This window comes from Sinohyriopsis cumingii, chromosome 17, assembly GCF_028554795.1.
Source record: "Sinohyriopsis cumingii isolate HCF-2022 chromosome 17, ASM2855479v2, whole genome shotgun sequence".
NCBI classification, from domain to species: domain Eukaryota; kingdom Metazoa; phylum Mollusca; class Bivalvia; order Unionida; family Unionidae; genus Sinohyriopsis; species Sinohyriopsis cumingii.
The window spans coordinates 7,376,976-7,400,115 of record NC_142977.1 but is presented as its reverse complement, the minus strand read 5'-3'; the positions used below and the strand labels follow the sequence as shown (position 1 = coordinate 7,400,115).

The 23,140-nt window shown below is 36.7% G+C and overlaps 1 protein-coding gene across 1 annotated transcript in view; it reads right to left on the bottom strand.

Annotated features, from left to right (window-relative positions):
• The window catches only part of LOC149777696 (abasic site processing protein HMCES-like), a 45,300-nt gene that overhangs the window by 5,940 nt on the left and 16,220 nt on the right, over positions 1 to 23,140 (bottom strand). The window contains exons 5-8 of the mRNA XM_089938747.1: positions 21,832 to 21,896; positions 19,132 to 19,212; positions 10,664 to 10,729; positions 8,723 to 8,832 (exon numbers count right to left, since the gene is read on the bottom strand). Of these exons, the coding sequence (XP_089794873.1) occupies positions 8,723 to 8,832; positions 10,664 to 10,729; positions 19,132 to 19,212; positions 21,832 to 21,896 (322 nt within the window). The remainder of the gene's footprint in view (positions 1 to 8,722; positions 8,833 to 10,663; positions 10,730 to 19,131; positions 19,213 to 21,831; positions 21,897 to 23,140) is intronic.

Here is a 23,140-nt window from a genome sequence, read left to right as displayed (position 1 = left end):
CCTGTAGAGACCAATATTGTCTAAAAGATCCGATAAGTCTCTATTGTGCCAAAAAGAATGCGTTGATATGATGCTGGAATGTGTCGAATATCATGGTGCAGTAGCCTTTGGTAGAGATTGGGGCTCGACTGTTTCTCCTCAGAGAACAGAGCCAGAGAAAAGTTGGCCAGTTGTGGGATAGAGGCATGCAGAGGGACGATATAATTGGTTACTCCCGAGAACTGAAGATTGGAATTGTCGGACATGCAAGGCTGTCCTGGTAAGAGCCGATCATGTAGAAGAAGAGGGTGGTCAATTCAGGTTGGCTGGAATCTTTCTTGGTGAACTATCAGTAGTTAAAGTAGATCGGTGACTCTGGGCTTGTCACCTCAAAGTGGGGCTATCAGAATCATTTTGCCACTCTGACTCCATAACTTTAGCACTGTGGAAGAGGTGGCAGAGGCCCACAACCCTTTAAAAAATTTGTGTCATGAACTCGGGAGACAAAAGTGGGTAGCTTCTGATTCTGCCCTGTTGCCAAGAGGTCGCTCATCTGATACCCTTGAAGTGTGCAAATCCGAGTGAAGACCAATTGATGGAGGGGCCATTCCATGTGAAGGACATGTGCACCTCTGGATTGATTCTAGGCCAAGCCACTGATGCGGCCAGAAGGTGTCTGATTTGTATGATGATATGGAGGTTGTTGTAGAAAATACCAAGTCAGAACACAATGGATGAGTCATTTGGTACTTACCTGTTTGAAGAGATAGATCCTCACCTACCTGTTGGACCAAAAGAGGACTGTTATTGCCTCAAAGACAATCTTTACAGAAATAAAAGGTATTGATGACAGCCTTCATTTCTAGAATGTTGATGTGTGGAGGCCATTCCCAAGGTGTCACTGACAGTAGTAAAGGTCAACAATAGGTGGGAACCCTACCGTGTGTACTGGCGGCAGTGCCTTCCGTTATTTCTGCCTGGGGGTTCTTCAGCAGGCCTCCAATGGTCAGCCACCTGGATTGCCCCACAGATGTGGGAATGATCAAATCTCAGGTGTGATCATGACTGTTTGATTAAGAGGACATAAAATGGGGTGCTAATGTGCTGGCAAGGCCAGCATAAAGAGATGGTTAAGTGAGATCATGTCTGCTGCCATATAATAAACAGAGGAGTTGTAAGAACTGTCCCACTGAAATCCAAGTCCTATTGGAAACAGACTCGATGAGTTCAATGATATTGGTAACGCAAACACAACGGGTTGCACCAGATTCTAGTTGGTTAAGAACTACATGCCCAGATGGATGAAGTTTTGGGATGGACGGATGTCTGACTTTCCCAGTTTATGAAAAGGCCTAGATGATCTAGAAGAGAAGGAAGATCGTTCCCAATCTGGAGTAGGATAGAACTTACCATGTGTTTCTGTATGATGCTGCCCAGGTATGCTGCCATCAATGTAGATAACATCAGCCAAAACAGGGAGATGATGCAACCAATAATCTGCGTGAAAGCCCATGGGCTGAAGTTGTGGCCAAAGGGAAGAACAGCGAGTTAATAACTGTGGTGGTAAGCAGAACAGGGAAATTTGCGATAGATGGGGTGGATAGGGATGTGAAAGTATGTGTCAGATCAAAACTGATGGCATACTTGCCCTGTTGGACGGAGAGGCGGAATGACCTTGCCATCTCCATCTTGAATTGGATGAGGAGACTCCAGTCAATAATGGGCCTACACCTGCTGTTTGCAATCCGACAAGAAACAGTCTTGAATAAAAGTGGCCTTAGCACAAAGCTCCCACGCCCTTATCCCCTGTTGTCGAAAGGCATCCATCTCCCGACCTGAAAAGGGAAGATGGGATTGAAGATGAATGAAACACAACTCCGTCTGAATGATCTGGATCAGGTCTCCCCCTTTTCTGAGGGAAAAGAGAGGTCCAGTGAGCTCAAAAATGGTTTCATACTGCCCCTGTACAATTGCATCCCAGGGACCTTTGGTGATGCACGTGTGACTAAAGAGATCCTGTCTTGAGGCTACTGAGCATCCCTTCACACCGAGGGGGACCGAGTGGTTCCAAATGTCCGTGGTGGTTGAGCAGTGAGAAGGAGGCAGCAGTTCTGATGGAGCAGATTTGTCCGCCCTAAAAAATAGATGAGCAGATGTAAAACAGCCACAGTAACTACATTCTTGTCAAGTGCCGGGAGATCAGTTCTGAAGGTGTCTGTCATTGTAAGTCATTTTCTTCTTCCTCACTGAGATCTACCAATTCTTTAGAGCAGCAGTAAGGGTGGGGGCATACTGAACTAGCCACACCTGGAAGAAAAGAAATTGTCCTCGACGGCGGCTGGAAAGCCAATTTTTTCCATTCCATGATGGATTTGATGGAGTTCTGTTGCATGCACTGTGTGAAAAGGCCTAACTGGGTCTACTTGCAGCACTAGAGAAGACATACCAGGTAATATGAAGACTCAATTCCATCCTCAGTAAAACTTCACTAGCTCTCCCTTGTGAACATATTAAGATCAGTGCTGGTGGCAATGCCATCTGGTTTGCACAGCAAATGGTCGACCTGGAAGTTGGCAGTATAGGAGACAGTCCAGCTATCACCAGTACTGGCCATTCCAAAGGCCAGGCTGGACAGAGAGATTTCTCACTGAAATCTCTGTCATAGAAAGAGCTTGTTGCCAAAAGTACGTTGGACAAACAGATCTGTTACTAAGATCCTTGTAAATCATTGTTGTATGGACCCCATATTGGAATGGCTGGACAGCTGGCAATGATGCAATTTTGAAATGTAATTGATCCAATGGATCAGGTGTGAACTGCATGTGGTCAGCTCAGGAGCTGGCAGAACACAAATTAATTGCCGGTACTGGCTGCACCAAAGGCCTGGTTGAATGGACAGATTTCTCATTGAAATCTCCAACATGGTAATGATAAGATACCTACAGTGTGACATGGACAGGTTTCTCATTGAAATCTCCAGCATGGTAATGATAAGATACCTACAGTGTGACATGGACAGGTTTCTCACTGAAATCTCCAGCATGGTAATGACAAGATACCTACAGTGTGACATGGACAGATTTCTCATTGAAATCTCCAGCATGGTAATGATAAGATACCTACAGTGTGACAGGGACAGGTTTCTCATTGAAATCTCCAGCATGGTAATGATAAGATACCTACAGAGTGACATGGACAGATTTCTCATTGAAATCTCCAGCATGGTAATGATTAGATACCTACAGAGTGACATGGACAGATTTCTCATTGAAATTTCCAGCATGGTAATGATAAGATACATACAGTGTGACAGGGACAGGTTTCTCATTGAAATCTCCAGCATAATAATGATAAAGGTACTGATGGCTTAACTAGATTTCCGTATGAACTCTTTGTCTGGACCATTTCAATGAAAAGGTTCCCATGCTGGGATGGCTGGGCTGCATGTGTCATCTGGGTTGCTGGTATCAGCTGGAGTTGAAATTACTAGGTGGTTAAAAATGTCAAAACTAACAGATCAAAAAGTATTGTATCAGAAACCAATAACCCAATATAAACGTATGCACAAGGCTTTGTTAATAGCACTATCAAAACAGCGTAAAAGCGGAACAAACTAAGCATTATTATCAAGTAGCACTTCAGAATTCTTCTAATGAGAATTCTGTAGTGGATGGAGTAACTGAATAAACTCAAAGGATGTTGTATAAGGTAAATGATAGCATGGTGGGACAGTGGTCTTACAGGATAAGTCCCGACAAGTTACAAATCACTCAAAATTGGCAGAAATTGTAAAATAAAGCATACAACTTGCAGTAGATTGATAAAACCGCACAGTAAATCCAAAATGAACATTGGATGGGCCCACAGGAACACTAAAGGGCAGGATTGTTGGAGGCTATTGCACTGCAGCGAAGCTAAAAACTGGTGATACCTGGGTGGTATCAAGGGGAGGTAATGGACAAGAGTTGCTGTCCTTTGTCTATCTAAGGTAGCAGCCTAATTTTACTAACACAACGTGATTGGGGAACGTAATCGATGGAGTGATTGTGTTCTCAATTACTGATGCTGACATTGGCACTGTCAAATTTGGAAAGCCTGTTTCCAGCCTTTGTTTTCAATATGACATGGAACCTACTTTTAATTTTCAATAAGAATGGGTATGTCCAGACTTGGAAGGTATCGTGATAAACTTTCAAATACTGTCAATCACTTTGCAGGTTTAAAACTTTATGATTTTGTTTAAAAATACATATTCACACATACTAAATTCTGTAGATTTGTGGTTATAAATAGTCAAAAACTGCACAGGGCTTATGTATAAATAGATATAAACAATTAGGCCAATAGTGGATTCCATTCATTTGTGAGTGCAGATGTACAACTTGCTATCAAAGATTAGATTGGATTTCATTCATTTGTGAGGGCAGATGTACAACTTGCTATCAAAGATTAGATTGGATTTCATTCATTTGTGAGGGCAGATGTACAACTTGCTATCAAAGATTAGATTGGATTTCATTCATTTGTGAGGGCAGATGTACAACTTGCTATCAAAGATTAGATTGGATTCCATTCATTTGTGAGGGCAGATGTACAACTTGCTATCAAAGATTAGATTGGATTCCATTCATTTGTGAGGGCAGATGTACAACTTGCTATCAAAGATTAGATTGGATTTCATTCATTTGTGAGGGCAGATGTACAACTTGCTATCAAAGATTAGACTGGATTCCATTCATTTGTGAGGGCAGATGTACAACTTGCTATCAAAGATTAGACTGGATTCCATTCATTTGTGAGGGCAGATGTACAACTTGCTATCAAAGATTAGATTGGATTCCATTCATTTGTGAGGGCAGATGTACAACTTGCTATCAAAGATTAGATTGGATTCCATTCATTTGTGAGGGCGGATGTACAACTTGCTATCAAAGATTAGACTGGATTCCATTCATTTGTGAGGGCAGATGTACAACTTGCTATCAAAGATTAGATTGGATTCCATTCATTTGTGAGGGCAGATGTACAACTTGCTATCAAAGATTAGATTGGATTCCATTCATTTGTGAGGGCAGATGTACAACTTGCTATCAAAGATTAGACTGGATTCCATTCATTTGTGAGGGCAGATGTACAACTTGCTATCAAAGATTAGACTGGATTCCGTTCATTTGTGAGGGCAGATGTACAACTTGCTATCAAAGATTAGACTGGATTCCGTTCATTTGTGAGGGCAGATGTACAACTTGCTATCAAAGATTAGATTGGATTCCATTCATTTGTGAGGGCAGATGTACAACTTGCTATCAAAGATTAGACTGGATTCCATTCATTTGTGAGGGCAGATGTACAACTTGCTATCAAAGATTAGATTGGATTCCATTCATTTGTGAGGGCAGATGTACAACTTGCTATCAAAGATTAGACTGGATTCCATTCATTTGTGAGGGCAGATGTACAACTTGCTATCAAAGATTAGACTGGATTCCATTCATTTGTGAGGGCAGATGTACAACTTGCTATCAAAGATTAGATTGGATTTGTGAGCAAACATGCATAATCCCTACAGTAATTATTAAGTTATTCATTGCCAACACTTTGCATAAATGTGGAAATCTTAAAAAAGGAAAATACCAACACATACAAATTAATAATGTAAATTCCACTGCTGTAATCTTCAGCAATGACAAATCTGGGAATAACCTTCACCAATTAATAAAAAAGACAAAACCTCATTCAACCCATGCATTATGGCTTGACTCCAATGACATGGCTTGACTCCAATGACAATGTTCTCACCTACGTCATTGGGATTGTGTGGTCTGTGCCAAAGACAATTAAATCATATGAACCAATGAGCCATGTACATCCATAACTGCTTGCTTTGAAAAAGCAAAGGTTATTTGTAATATATATATGACTTTGGCATTAAAATGTAATATATATATTTATGACTTTGGCATTAAAATTTAATAGAGATATATATGACTTTGGCATTAAAATGTAATAGAGATATATATGACTTTGGCATTAAAATGTCAGTCAGTGTCATGTACTTTAGTCTGGTTTACAATCTGTAGCATATGATGTTACCTGTAGGTTTAAGAAAACTGGTAGCCAATCTCAATATCTGTTTGTTTTAATACAAACTCTGCTAAACTGTAGTGGTTACAAAGGTTTAAATAAATGTCTTGATCTGTGTTTGCAATGTTGCTCATTCATTGCAAGTGTGGAATCAATTATCGTGCAAAAAAAGTCAGGGTCAATGGTTACCTGCTGCAGGTGGTTGATGACGACAGTGCATTTCTATCATAAATTGATCTGTGCATGGAGCATGTGGTCATAAATGATAGGTTATTGCTCATAGCTGAGGTCACTCTTGAAAGATTTTACTGTACATATCATAATGTATATTTCTCAGTAATATAGAAATGGTATTAAAACCAACAAAGAGTAAAAACCAGTGATGCTTTATTATTCAATATGGTGGGAATGTTGGCCTGGTTCATATCTTGTTGCGACTTTAAATTTTTTGGTGACTTCAAATTTGTTGTCTACCTTATGCACTAAAAAACATGAAAACTGGTACCACGTGAATTTAAAGTAATTCACTTGGTACTGCATAAAATTAAAGTGATTCACTAGGTACCACGTGAATTTAAAGTGATACACTTGGAACCACATGAATTTAAAGTGATGCACTCGCTACCATCTGAATTGAAAGTGATACATTTGTTGCCACGTGAATTTCAAGGCATACAGTTACCACAAGAATTTAAAGAGATATGCTTGTTACCACACGAATGTAAAATGTTACCATATGAATTGAAAGTGATACACTTGTTATCACATTAATTTAAAGTGGTACACTTGCTATTACCTACCACCAGCTGCCCGATACTGACAATGTGCTTCAATCAGCTGACATTTGATGTTATTATCATCTAACATTATAATTATTATAAATGAAAATACAAATGTCATTTTATGCCATTCTGAAATGTAAACTAATGACCAAAGGACCAATGAAAATTAATGAACAATCAAAGGACCATTGTTAACTAATGACCAGTGAACAGAAAGTTGTAAACTACTGACCAATCAATGGACCACTGTATGTAAAGCTGTAAACATATGACTAACCAAAGGACCACTGTAAACTAATGGCCAATCAAAGGATCATTGTAACCTCATGACCAGTTAAAAGGACCATTGTAAACTAATGACCAGTCGAAGGACCAATGTAAAATAATGACCAGTCGAAGGACCAATGTAAAATAATGACCAGTCGAAGGACCAATGTAAAATAATGACCAGTCAATGGACATTTAAACTAATGGCCAGTCAAAGGACCAATGTAAAATAATGACCAGTCGAAGGACCAATGTAAAATAATGACCAGTCAAAGGACCAATGTAAAATAATGACCAGTCGAAGGACCAATGTAAAATAATGACCAGTCAATGGACATTTAAACTAATGGCCAGTCAAAGGACCACTGTGAACTGATGTTCAATTGAAGGATTATTGTACACTGATGACTAGTCAAAGGACCAATGTAAACAAATGACCAGTCAAAGGACCAATGTAAACAAATGACCAGTCAAAGGACGATTGTCGAGCATTCATAGGTCTTTTATGATGAAAACCTACATTTAAAAAAAAAAATAACCTAATTTTAAAAATGTTAATCCATAATTGCAATGTCATTACAAGATTGCAATTTGATGCAATTTTAGATGACTGTACAAAATCAGATTTGGGTACGTTTTATCATGGCAATTTTAGATGACTGTAAAAAGTCAAATTTGCGTACATTTTATCATGCCAATTTTAGATGACTGTACTAAGTCAATATTGGGTACATTTAATCTATGCAATTTTAGATCACTGTACAAAGTCAAATTTGGGTACATTTTATCCAGGCAATTTTAGATGACTGTACAAACTCTAATTTGGGAATATTTTATCATGGCAATTTTAGATGACTGTACAAAGTCTAATTTGGGAACATTTTATCATGCCAATTTTAGATGACTGTACTAAGTCAATATTGGGTACATTTAATCTATGCAATTTTAGATGACTGTACAAAGTCAAATTTGGGTACATTTTATCCAGGCAATTTTAGATGACTGTACAAAGTCAAATTTGGGTACATTTTATCATGCCAAATTTAGATGACTGTACAAACTCTAATTTGGAAATATTTTATCATGGCACTTTTAGATGACTGTACAAAGTCTAATTTGGGAACATTTTATCATGCCAATTTTAGATGACTGCACAAATTCAAATTTGGGAACGTTTTATCATGCCAATTTTAGATGACTGTACAAAGTCAATATTGGGTACATTTTATCTAGGCAATTTTAGATGACTGTACAAAGTCAAATTTGGGTACATTTTATCATGGCAATTTTAGATGATGTACAAAGTCAAATTTGGGTACATTTTCTGCACATATGCACTTGTCTATTTTGAAAGCCACTTAATAAGTCTCTTAAAAAAACTTTATTTTTTTACCATAATAAACCCTAGATAATTATGACATTCTATAACTGGCAGTAAAGTTAGGAATCAGTAAATCATCACTGCATCTTAGCCAAATGTACTGGAACTTATATGTCTTCTCAAAGTTGACAAAGTTCTTGTTTCCATTGTAAGTGTGGGATTATGTTCAAAGATGGCTATAGAAAATTACCCCTAGACAGCCTGACACCTATACAAACTTTCTTCATACCTCAAGTCTATGGGTTTGACACAATCTGGTGTCTTGTTCCTGGAGTTGTTGACAACTGTAGACACAGGATGAAGCTGAATGCATTCCACTGGACGTATCAACTTCACTGCCTGAAATTGATAGGAAACAAAACACTAGTATGATCTTATACATGTTGCTAGAAACAAGTAAGTATGGATTCTCCACACATTTTATTGGTATTTTGTTGACCACACCAACCTGTGAAAGCAGTGTAATTTTAAAAATTTTTAAAATGAAACTGCTTAAAACTTTATGCAACTGACTAGCATGTGGCAATGTAATTTACATGTGTAACTGACTAGCATGTAGCAAGGTAATTTACATGTGTAACTGACTAGCATGTCACAAGGTAATTTACATGTGTAACTGACTAGCATGTGGCTAGGTAATTTACATGTGTAACTGACTGTCATGTGGCAAGGTAATTTATATGTGTAACTGAATAGCATGTGGCAAGGTAATTTACATGTGTAACTGACTAGCATGTGGCTAGGTAATTTACATATGTAACTGATTAGCATATGGCAAGGTAATTTACATGTGTAACTGACTAGCATGTGGCAAGGTAATTTATATGTGTAACTGAATAGCATGTGGCAAGGTAATTTACATGTGTAACTGACTAGCATGTGGCAAGGTAATTTACATGTGTAACTGACTAGCATGTGGCTAGGTAATTTACATATGTAACTGAATAGCATATGGCAAGGTAATTTACATGTGTAACTGACTAGCATGTGGCTAGGTAATTTACATATGTAACTGATTAGCATGTGGCAAGGTAATTTACATGTGTAACTGACTAGCATGTGGCTAGGTTATTTACATGTGTAACTGACTAGCATGTGGCTAGGTAATTTACATGTGTAACCTTTACTATATATAAGCATATCTGGATGCCTTTAATTTCAACACAAGCACATTTCAACACCTCTATCACATTTCGTTTTAAGCAATTTTATAAGCCTCTGCCAAATCTTCATAAAAATGGTGTTAGACACTCAAGAAACAACCACCATTTGCTGTCGATTCACAGTGCCAGCTGATTAAATATTACTGCAAAATTATGATAAACACATATTAGCTTCAAGAAAATGGGTAGCTACACATGCACACTGTAAGCCAAAAACTCTATTACAGATCTGCCTAGCATAAATTCATTTATTCATTAAAATCATCCCCTTGTGTACAGAACAGGAAATTATATATTCCTGACAGCACTGTAAATAAATGAGGGAGAAACACGTAACAAAAGTATGGAGGACTCAGTCAATAATAAATCTACCCCATGACCCTTCATACAAAGCTACTGTGTTACATCTCTCTGCGGGTCTCTACAAAGTCAGATGTAGGTTTTCAACTGCTCAATATCTTAAGATTTTAAGTCAATGTCAGGGGATTTCAAGTCAATGTCGGGGGATTTCAAGTCAATGTCGGGGGATTTCTAGTCAATGTCGGGGGATTTCAAGTCAATGTCGGGGGATTTCAAGTCAATGTCTGGGGATTTCAAGTCAATGTCTGGGGATTTCTAGTCAATGTCTGGGGATTTCAAGTCAATGTCGGGGGATTTCAAGTCAATGTCGGGGGATTTCTAGTCAATGTCTGGGGATTTCTAGTCTATCTCTTTAGATTTCAAGTAAATGTCTCGGGACTTCAAGTCAATATCTTCCGATTTCATGTCAATGTCCGGGATTTCTAGTCAATCTCTTCAGATTTCAAGTGAATCTCTTTAGATTTCAAGTCATGTCTGGGGATTTCAAGTCAATGTCTGGGAATTTCAAGTCAATATCTTCAGATTTCAAGTCAATGTCTGGGGATTTCTAGTAAATTTCTTAAGATTTCAAATCAATGTCAGGATTTCAAGTCAATATCTGGGGATTTCAACTCAGCATTTTCAGATTTCAAGTATAATTGACAAACCTTTGTGATGGGTATGTTTCCAAAGTCCAGCCACTCGTCAATTTCTTCATCTGTTGTTAAAATTGCCTACAACATAAACAAAGAATGTAAGTAACAAGATCTTTTCTTCTTCAATCAAAGCATATTTCCTTGTATCCAAAGACCACCTGTCCATAACATCAACCTCCATGTTACATGGTGACTGTCATACTAAACTAACTGTATTGTCTTTCTTCTGCATTTAAATCCAACAGTATTATTACTACATGGAGTCCCACTCTGGATCCTAATGATTTTTCCATTACTGTATAGAGTCAGTCTTGATCCTAATGCTTTTCCATTACTGTGTAGAGTCAGTCTTGATCCTAATAATTTTGTATTACATTACAGAGAGTAATATATTGATCCTAATGCTTGCGTAAAGTCAACATTGATCCTAATGCTTTCTATTACTATGATGAGTCAGTCTTGATCCTAATGCTTTCCATTACATTGTAGTCAGTCTAGATCCTATGGCTTTTCCATTACTTTGTAGAGTCAGTCAAGATCTTAATGCTTTTCCATTACTGTGTAGAGTCAGTCTAGATCCTAAGGCTTTTCCATTACTGTGTAGAGTCAGTCATGATCCTTATGATTTTTCCATTACTGTATCGAGTCAGTCTAGATCCTAATGCTTTTTTATTACAATACAGAGAGTAATATCTTGATCCTAATACTTTTCCATTACTGTGTAGAGTCAGTCAAGATCTTAATGCTTTTCCATTACTGTGTAGAGTCAGTCAAGATGTTAATGCTTTTCCATTACTGTGTAGAGTCAGTCATGATCCTAAGGCTTTTTCCATTACTGTAGAGTCAGTCTTGATCCTGACGATTTTTCCATTACTGTATCGAGTCAGTCTAGATCCTAATGCTTTTTTATTACAATACAGAGTGTAATATCTTGATCCTAATACTTTTCCATTACTGTGTAGAGTCAGTCAAGATCTTAATGCTTTTCCATTACTGTGTAGAGTCAGTCTTGATCCTAATGCTTTACCATTACCGTGTAGAGTCAGTCTTGATCCTAATGCTCGTGTAAAGTCAACCTTGATCCTAATGCTTTCCACTGCTGTGTAGAGTCAGTCTAGATCCTAAGGATTTTCCATTACTGTGTAGAGTCAGTCTAGACCCTAAGGATTTTCCACTACTGTGTAGTCAGTCTTGATCCCAGTGCTCATGCAAAGTCAGTCTAGATCCTAAGGCTTTTCCATTAATGTGCAGAGTCAGTCTAGATCCTAAGGATTTTCCATTACTTTGTAGAGTAAGTCTAGATCCTAAGGCTTTTCCATTACTGTGTAGAGTCAGTCTAGATCCTAATGCTTTTCCATTACTTTGTAGACTCAGTCTAGATCCTAAGGCTTTTCCATTACTGTGCAGTCAGTCTTGCTCCTAATGATTTTGTATTACAGTACAGAGAGTAATATCTAGACCCTAATGCTTTTCCATTGCTGTGTACAGTCTTGATCCTAATGATTTCCATTGCTGTGTAGAGTCAGTCTAGATCCTAAGGATTTTCCATTACTGTGTAGAGTCAGTCTAGATCCTAAGGATTTTCCACTACTGTGTAGTCAGTCTTGATCCCAATGCTCATGCAAAGTCAGTCTAGATCCTAAGGCTTTTCCATTAATGTGCAGAGTCAGTCTAGATCCTAAGGATTTTCCATTACTTTGTAGAGTAAGTCAAGATCCTAAGGCTTTTCCATTACTGTGTAGAGTCAGTCTAGATCCTAATGCTTTTCCATTACTTTGTAGACTCAGTCTAGATCCTAAGGCTTTTCCATTACTGTGCAGTCAGTCTTGCTCCTAATGATTTTTTATTAAATTACAGAGAGTAATATCTAGATCCTAATGCTTTTCCATTAATGTGTAGAGTCAGTCTAGATCCTATGGCTTTTGCATCATTGTGCAGAATCAGTATTGCTCCTAATGATTTTTTATTACAGTACAGAGAGTAATATCTAGATCCTAATGCTTTTCCATTACTGTGTAGTCAGTCTAGAGCCTAATGCTTTTCCATCCATTACTGTGTAAAGTCAGTCTAAATCCTAATGCTTTACCATTATTGTGTAGAGTCAGTCTAGATCCTAATGCTTTTCCATTACTTTGTAGAGTCAGTCTAGATCCTAATGCTTTACCATAACTGTGTAGAGTCAGTCTAGATCCTAAGGTTTTCCATTACTGTGCAGAGTCAGTCTTGCTCCTAATGATTTTTTATTACAGTACAGAGAGCAATATCTATTGTTGACACATCTTAGCTCCATCCCAGCATATATAGCTGGTTAGAACTTAGAAGTGGCACCCTGATTATATCTAAAAGTGTATTTTATTGTGGGTTGACCCTGTCCTCCCATAAGTTATCTGTGTATGTTCATTGCATAAAAACAATAATGATGATTTTGAATTTTGCAGGGTTAATTTCTTTTTAATCATCATATTTGTAAGTTTTTTTTAAATCCCATGAAGTCAAAATTGTATGTACTTTCCGACCCCCATAGGACTTTTTAGGGCTCCGAGTTCCATAAGTTTTGACTTCCGACTTAGGGTCGTACTATTGTCCCAGTGACATGTTAATGTCATGGGCCAATTTCCTCCCCCTTTTTTTCTTTATATTGTTTTCTTATGTAGTTGACTTTGCCAGAGTCATTTAACCCCTTCTATTCATGTATTATTTTGTGTGTGTGTGTGTGTGTGTGTGTGTGTGTGTGTGTATATATATATATATATATATATATATATATATGTATGTATATATGTAAAATATATATATATATTTTTTTTTAATTTGTTTCACGTATGTTTTTTTTTTGTATTGGCTTATCTATGTCAAATGGTTCCAGTCTTTCTCTTAGGTAAGTATATAAGAATAATAAAGTGTGTATATATGTTTGTGTATCGGGGGGGGGGGTTTGTAGTGTGTCTTCGCATACTATTTTTTAAATAGATTTTAGAAGGGTGGTGGTTTTTCTTATAGTTCAATTTTTTCCACTTTTTAGTGCGTGTATCTTACTTTGGTGTAGTTTTCTTTTCCCCGTTTGTTAAACAGGGAGTTGAGAGCTATATTAGGTTTTAATTGATGTACCATGGTACTCTTTTATTTCTAATCATTATGTAGACTTTTGGGTAGTATTATATTTCTTTTAGTTTCTTATTTGGCTGGGTCAAATTGTTTATTATGTAGGTCTTATGTATCTTTGCTAGATCTTAATGTGTTACTTGAGTTTGTATGTTATTTGCTCAAAGCTGGTTTCAGTACATATCGCTGAAGAATTTGCCCCAGGTCAGTCTTCATGAAACAGTACAGAGAGTAATATCTAGACCCTAATGCTTTTCCATTGCTGTGTACAGTCAGTCATGATCGTAATGATTTTTCCATTACCGTGCAGAGTCAGTCTTGATCCTAATGCTTTACCATTACCGTGCAGAGTCAGTCTTGATCCTAATGCTCATGTAAAGTCAACGTTGATCCTAATGCTTTCCATTATTGTGTCAAATCAGTCTAGATCCTAATGCTTTCCATTACTGTGTAGAGTCAGTCTAGATCCTAAGGCTTTTCCATTACGCTGTAGTCAGTCTTGACCCTAATGCTCATGTAAAGTCAGTCTAGATCCTAAAACTTTTCCAATAATGTGCAGAGTCAGTCTAGATCCTAATGCTTTTCCATTACTTTGTAGAGTCAGTCTAGATCCTAAGGCTTTTCCATTACTGTGCAGAGTCAGTCTTGCTCCTAATGATTTTGTATTACAGTACAGAGAGTAATATCTAGACCCTAATGATTTTCCATTGCTGTGTACAGTCTTGATCCTAATGATTTTTCCATTACTGTGTAGAGTCAGTCTTGATCCTAAGGCTTTTTTTATTACTGTACAGAGAGTAATATCTTGATCCTAATGCTTTTCCGTTACTGTATAGAGTCAGTCTAGATCCTAATGCTTTTCCATTACTTTGTGGAGTCAGTCTTGCTCCTAATGATTTTGTATTACAGTAAATAGAGTAATATCTAGACCCTAATGCTTTTCCACTGCTGTGTACAGTCAGTCTTGATCCGAATGCTTTTTCCACTACTGTATAGTCAGCTTTGATCCTAATGACTTCTCCATTACTGTGTAGAGTCAGTCTTGATCCTAATGCTTTACCATTACTGTGTAGAGTCAGTCTTGATCCTAATGCTCATGTAAAGTCAATCTAGATCCTAATGTTTTGCATTACTGTGTAGAGTCAGTCTAGATCCTAAGGCTTTTCCATTACTGTGTAGAGTCAGTCTTGATCCTAATGCTTTTCCATTACTTTGTAGAGTCAGTCTAGATCCTACTGCTCATGTAAAGTCAGTCTAGATCCTAAGGCTTTTCCATTGGTGTGTAGAGTCAGTCTAGAGCCTAATGATTTTTCCATGACTGTGTAGAGTCAGTCTTGATCCTAATGATTTTTCCATTACTGTGAAGAGTCAGTCTTGATCCTAATGATCTTTCCATTACTATGTAGAGTCAGTCTTGATCCTAATGATTTTTCCATTACTGTGTAGAGTCAGTCTTGATCCTAATGATTCTTCCATTACTGTGTGGAGTCAGTCTTGATCCGAAGGCTCTTTTATTACAGTAGAGAGTAATATCTTGATCCTAATGCTTTTCCATTACTGTATAGAGTCAGTTTTGATCCTAATGCTTTTCCGTTACTATGTAAAATCAGTCTTGATTCTAATGCTTTTCCATTACTTTGTAGAGTCAGTCTAGATCCTAATGCTCATGTAAAGTCAGTCTAGATCACAATGCTTTACCATTACTGTGCAGAGTCAGTCTAGATCCTAATGCTTTTCCATTACTGTGTAGAGTCAGTCTAGAGCCTAATGCTTTTCCATTACTGTGTAGTCTCGATCCTAATGATTTTTCCATGACTGTAGAGTCAGTCTTGATCCTAATGATTTTTCCATTACTGTGTAGAGTCAGTCTTGATCCTAATGATCTTTCCATTACTATGTAGAGTCAGTCTTGATCCTAATGATCTTTCCATTACTATGTAGAGTCAGTCTTGATCCTAATGATTTTTCCGTTGCTGTGTAGAGTCAGTTTTGATCCTAATGATTCTTCCATTACTGTGTATAGTCAGTCTCGATCCTAAGGCTTTTTTATTACAGAAGAGAGTAATATCTTGATCCTAATGCTTTTTCATTACTGTATAAAGTCAGTTTTGATCCTAATGCTTTTTCCGTTACTTTGTAGAGTCAGTCTAGAGCCTAATGCTTTTCCATTACTTTGTAGAGTAAGTCTTGATCCTAATGCTCATATAAAGTCAGTCTAGATCCTAATGCTTTTCCATTACTATGTAGAGTAAGTCTATATCCTAAGGCTTTTCCATTACTGTGCAGAGTCAGTCTGGCTCCTAATGATTTTTTATTACAGTACAGAGAGTAATATCTAGACCCTAATGCCTTTCCATTGCTGTGTACAGTCAGTCTTGATCTGAATGCTTTTTCCACTACTGTGTAGAGTCAGTTTTGATCCTAATGCTTGTGTAAAGTCAACCTTGATCCTAATGCTTTCCATTACTGTGTTGAGTCAGTCTTGATCCTAATGCTTTTCCATTACTGTGTAGAGTCAGTCTAGATCTTAATGATTTTTCCATTACTGTGTAGAGTCAGTCTTGATCCTAATGATTTTTCCATTACTGTGTAGAGTCAGTCTTGATCCTAATGATTTTTCCATTACTGTGTAGAGTCAGTCTTGATCCTAATGATTTTTCCATTACTGTGTAGAGTCAGTCTTGATCCTAATGATTTTTCCATTACTGTGTAGAGTCAGTCTAGATCTTAATGATTTTTCCATTACTGTGTAGAGTCAGTCTTGATCCTAATGATTTTTCCATTACTGTGTAGAGTCAGTCTTGATCCTAATGATTTTTCCATTACTGAAATTTAACCTTCTCTCAAATGTTATTGTCATGTTGGTCGGTGCCTTTCATGTGTTGTGAACACCCAAAGACCACTTATCTGTCAATTAGCTTGTGTCATTAAACAATTAGGCTGAACCTTTACCTGGATTCTATCTAATGTCAACACCTTTCTTGTACTGTAAACGTATGAAGACCATTAATAAGTCAATTATCATTCTGCCAAAGGATTATGAAATCATCAAAATAAATCCAGCTTAGCTGCTAAGTAAAATTGATATGTTTACATATTTTTTTCATCCTTTGACTGAATGATGTTCCTGATGCCCTCATAATCAGATGAAAGACCACCATTTACATTTATATATTTACATGTATCTCTCTAATTTCTCTTTAATATAAGACAACAACTGAATTTTAAAATGTTGTGTGGATACTGTATATTTAATATCACTGAATTAATTTACAATGACTACTTTGGTCAGTAATTTTCATTTCTTGTCAAAAATAGGATCCACAAAATTTAGGAATAAATGTTCATTATGGTGTGTTAGTTAAAAAATTTCAGATTTAAGTATTAAGTGAGACTGAAATATCTTGGGAGGGGGGGAAGGGAAGACACTGCAGCTGAGGGTAAGGGTGCCATCATCTTGTCTACATAAATCTGGGAGTTAGTTATCTTATATCAGAATTCAAAGACTTTCCCCAAACTTTTAAGACCACAAACAGAGATTTCCAGGACCTATTTTCGCTAACATTTTGTATACAAGTTATGTTATATGAGAAAACAATGAATGCAAATACTACAATATTGTTTAATGATGAAATTCAAACTATAATTAATCAAAAGAAAGAACCCAGGAAAACTCGACTACATCCGAATCTAACAACATTAGACAATTTTATTTGCGATTATGGAAAGAAATTACAATGTTTGGGTTTATTTCAATTTTCAAAGACTTTTAAAGACCTCGGGGTAATATGCTCGATTTTCCCAAACTTTCAAGGCCTTGAAAATACCAACTATTTTTTCCAAACTATCAAAGACCTTCAAAGACTGTGAGAACCCTGTATATGTCCAAATATCCAACTCTCTCTTTAGCAAAATGCATTTTAAATTCTTTCCTACTATAAATAGAGGCCTTTTTCTGATTACAGTCAAGCTATGACATTGGATTTTAGAATCTTTACACTCAAGCCATTGTCCATGGCCTTTACACCCAGTGATCTATTGTCTTTGTCCTTTCAACAAACAAAACACATTTTATATGTATTCGTTTACAAGTCAGTATCTCAGTCAGATGGCATGAAAGGTACAAATATTTCCTGTAGAGTTCATGTGTCTCACATGTACTCTCCTATATTTCAGGTCCAACTGCAAAGAGATGACGATCAGCCATCATATTACACATTGGCAGATCAGCATCTATGTTTTACTGATTAGTTCTAAGAAGCTTCATTGACCCAGATTGGTCAGTAAATTATGCAAAGACTTTCAGAGTCTATGCAGGTGGATCCGACGTTTTAGCTGCATATATTGCAGCCCTTTCTTGTCACTTGCCTCCTTGCCTATAAAGCATGTATATACTGTTAACTTATTTTATCACTTGTCCCACCCATAGCCTTTTTAGCTGTATATACTGTTGACCTTTATCACTTGCTTCCTTGACTATAAAGCATGTAATATACTGTAGTTCTGTTTATCACTTGCCCCATTGCCTTTTTAGCTGTATATACTGTAGCCCTTTGTTGTCACTTGCCTCTTTGCCTATAAATAGCGCTTATGGCAAGTGTGTTGGAAAATAAACTTCCCATCACAGAATACTTTATTTTTGTCATCAGCCTTAATGGCCCAGTCAACAATGCATCCATTCATTTAACACTCATGAGGTGATCACAATCGCAACAAGGCCAAGTATTATTTGCCACATAAGTGACCCAATCATAGAATACGTACACGAACACAAAATGGAAGAACAGTTCCAGAAAGATCAAATTTCCCAACTTTTTCAATGGATTTTTATTTCTGCTTTGCATTTATAATAGTAAATTATTGTTTTCTAAAACAAAAGTGCATTTATTTTAAAATCAAGTAATTTTCAAGATTACTGAGCATTTTACAAGCACTTGTCCAGTACTCCTAGGAACTGACCTCAAATTCAAGTGCTTTCAAGGAAACCAAAAAAATTCCAGCATTTTACAAGTATATGCAAACTTCATTAGTTCTTACCCACCTTATAAGCGGCTTCAGGAGGTGCAAATCAGTGAGGTGTAGGTATGAATTATTTCAGGAACTTTTAAATGTAATAGCTCAAGAAATTACTAATCCTGTCATAAATGGTTGGATTTGAGGTAGTGTTTTTGTTGTGATTGTTTTTATTGTTTGCTTTTTCTACATTAAGGTATCTCCTTTTATTCATTATGGTCACAAACAATCGTATTCTCTATTAATGTATAGGGCTGAACTTCTGTATGTAACTGAGGCAACTCCAGACGACATTTGGGTCATAAATTTGTAGAATTTTTTAGTACAAAGCCTAAGAGTAGAAAAGAAAAAGACTATCCACTTACAGGCATTCTGTCATGGATCCAAGACATGGCTGGGGAGGCATCCACAGTTATCACGCTGTAGGAGAATACAGGTTCTGATCCCTGAGAAAATAAAACACTAGAGTTCTGTGGAAAGAGGCATCATGCTGTGAAAGACTTACGCAGGCAAGACAGATCATGAATTATAGTAATATTATTCCCCCATTTCCGCTGAATACAGAAACTTAAAATTTCATACAGCATTGATGCCTTGGCGTTTATATTTATATTTGTCTTTTCTTCCAGGCTGCACCAAAAACAAATGAATCTGTACCATATCAGCTTCTTTTCTAGAGAATGTTTAAATTACATCAAAAACTTTGAAATTTTGTTGTTTTTATTTAATAGAGATTATACATGTTTTCTTTTTTAGGTATGAACACTTGCCAAATCCTTCAGGTGTGTTGAAACCCTCAGACTTTGGCTCTGGAATCATGAATGTTAATAGCAGAAAAACATGATCCCAATGTCAACACAAAAATGTCTTTGTTGATGCAAATACTGCTGGCATCAGACAAGCATACCTATATCCCACAATCACAATTGAGATCCTACATTTATACATGCCCCAGTTTTGCCAGCTAATCTCTGAATATGAAAAAGTTAAATCAAGGGATGCATGTGATTCAAAACATAATGCAATGAACCCAACACCCATCTTTGCATGGGACGCGTGTGATTTAAAAACATAATGGAATGTACCCAACACTCATCTCTGCATGGGATGTGTGTGATTCAAAACATAATGGAATGTACCCAACACCCATCTTTGCATGGGATGTCTGTGATTCATAACATAATGCAAGGAAACCAACACTCATCTTTGCATGGGAAGTGTGCGATTCATAACATAATGCAATGAACCCAACATCTATCTTTGCGTGGGATGTGTGTGATTCAAAACATAATGGAATGTACCCAACACTCGTCTGTTGTAGATGATGCAATGGAATTTCTAGACCGATCCTCCATCTTGAAAGACTTTATCTACTTCCCCCTCCCAATATGAAGGAAGGCACAAAAAAGCCCAGAACACATGTGCCATCTTTAGGGTGAATATGATAACATCTTGATATCTGAATGTTTATAAATCAAGGAAATTTTCAGTTTATTTAACTAGGCATTAGATTTTGTGACAGAAATGGAATTTACAGAAAAGAAGTTTTACATTCCATACTGTAAAACTCATAATGTTGAGTCCAATATTTGGTAATGTGCCTGCAGACCAAGGTCAATGCAGTTTGTTTGGAGTAATCAGAACAAACAAGATAGACCCTAATTTGCCTCTGCATCATGCAATGGCAGATAAGAGTCAACAATGCTTGCAGTTTGACTCAACTTGCAATCGAGTATATTCAGATACATCATTTTCTTTCAACAATTTCAACTGCCCTCCCACCTCCCAATGCAGGAACTGAAGCAGTGACAAAAATGTAATTGTTTTTATTGAGATAAACAATAAATGTATTAACAGTAAACTTTTGTTTTACTGTTCAAATTTATAGGGATCATTCTTCTTACAATAGAAAATGGCAGGCAATATACTTAATAAAAGAGGGTACATACATCAAATTTCATAAGCATCAGTGAAACAGTGTCATAAGCATCAATGAAACAGTATCACCGGAACTGAGCTACGTATAAATGCATCAATGAAACAATATCAGACGTCTGTGTAAATGCAAATGATGATACAGTATCATGGGAACTGAGCTATGTCTAAATGCAAACAATGATACAGTATCACGGAAACTGAGCTATGTCTAAATGCAAACAATGATACAGTATCAAGGGAACTGAGCTATGTCTAAATGCAAACAATGATACAGTATCACGGGAACTGAGCTATGTCTAAATGCAAACAATGATACAGTATCAAGGGAACTGAGCTACGTGTAAATGCAAACAATGATACAGTATCACGGGAACTGAGCTATGTCTAAATGCAAACAATGATACAGTATCAAGGGAACTGAGCTACGTGTAAATGCAAACAATGATACAGTATCAAGGGAACTGAGCTACGTGTGAATGCAAACAATGATACAGTATCTTGGGAATTGAGCTATGTTTAAATGCAAAAAATGACACAGTATCACTGGAACAGAGCTTCGTGTAAATGCAAACGATGAAACACTATCAAGGGAACTGAGCTACGTGTAAATGCAAACTATGTGTACCTTCTGTCTGTGATGATGTCAAATGTGAAAACATATCCAATATAAGTAACTATCTACGTATACCTTCTGCCTGTGTTGATGTCAAATATGAAAACGTATCCCATATCAGTAACTATCTATGTGTACCTTCTGCCCATGATGATGTCAAATATGAAAACGTATCCCATATCAGTAACTATCTATGTGTACCTTCTGCCCATGATGATGTGAAAACATATCCAATAAAATTAACTAAGTGTATCTTCTGCCCGTAATGATGTCAACATGAAAACATATCCAATATAAGTAACTATCTATATGTAACTTCTGTCCGTGATGATGTCAAATGTAAAAACATATCCAATATAAGTAACTATCTACATGTACCTTCTGCCTGCGATGTCAAATATGAAAACATATCCAATATTTGATTTATTAAAAATGCACAAAAACTGGCACAGAAAAAATGAAATATATTAACAGTCTATGACCATATTTGCTTTTAAAAAATACATTTACTTACATCATGAGGGTTCCAGACATCAAACACACCAGCCACTGTCAAAAGCCGTGGGAGCAATTTGTGATCTGAAACGAGACAGGTAAGTTCCTGGAATTCCTGTCATGCTTTTTGTTAGCCTCGCCAATATCAGCTGCTTGAAAAATTTTGGTTGGAATAAAAATTAAGAGAATTAATGTACATGAACGAAAGTAGGTGGGGATGACAGCCTGGGACTGTAACTCCACTAAACACTATATGTATACATGCATGCATATTGTAAAGTTTAATTATACAACAGTCACTAAATTTAAAAAATGAAAAAATTAATAACTGCATAAAAACCCTAGAAAGATAAACCATTCCAGATAAATATATCATATTAAGCATAAGACAATATGATATAAAGGATATATATGTTAAATTTTATATAAAATAAAAGATAAAGGCAACAAAATCCTTTTAGTATCTAGTCAAACTTAGTCATACAAACTCCAGTCATTCCAAAATTTTCAATGATGATACCTCATCATTCCACTAAACAATGATGCGGAATGTTAACAAGTAAATTTAGTCCAGGGTCTCATAAAAATAAACTCTTATATCAAATTCGATTGAAACCAAGTATTGCTCCTGTGGGTGGGTCTGCTGATAGATGAAATAGAATCCTTGCAACATCTCATGAATATCCAGATGTATAACAAATTTGTTCAAATACTAATGATGGTATTTATTGTGTGGAAAAAGAAAAGCAATCTTACAATCAAGGGCAACAACTCTGCTAAATGATAAATGTAGAAAACTGACAAATGCCCTTAGATAATGTCTCATCTCTATCCTGCTGTGGCTGAAATCAAATAATTGTGTGGAAATGAAAGAAGGATGGATGGAAGAACAGGATGATAAAGGATGGATAAACCACTCTGGTAAGACTACTAATGATGTATCTCAATTGCTTACACATGATGTCATGCTTATTAAATCAAGTTGGATAACATTCAACTGTAGGATTGCCTACACATGAAGCCATGCTTATCAAATCAAGTTGAATAACATTCAACTGTAGGATTGCCTACACATGATGCCATGCTTATTAAATCAAGTTGGATAACATTCAACTGTAGGATTGCCTACACATGATGCCATGCTTATTAAATCAAGTTGGATTACATTCAACTGTAGGATTGCCTACACATGATGCCATGCTTATTAAATCAAGTTGGATTACATTCCACTGTATGATTGCTTAAACATGATGCCTAGTTGGATTACATTCAACTGTAGGATTGCCTACACATGATGCCATGCTTATCAAATCAAGTTGGATTACATT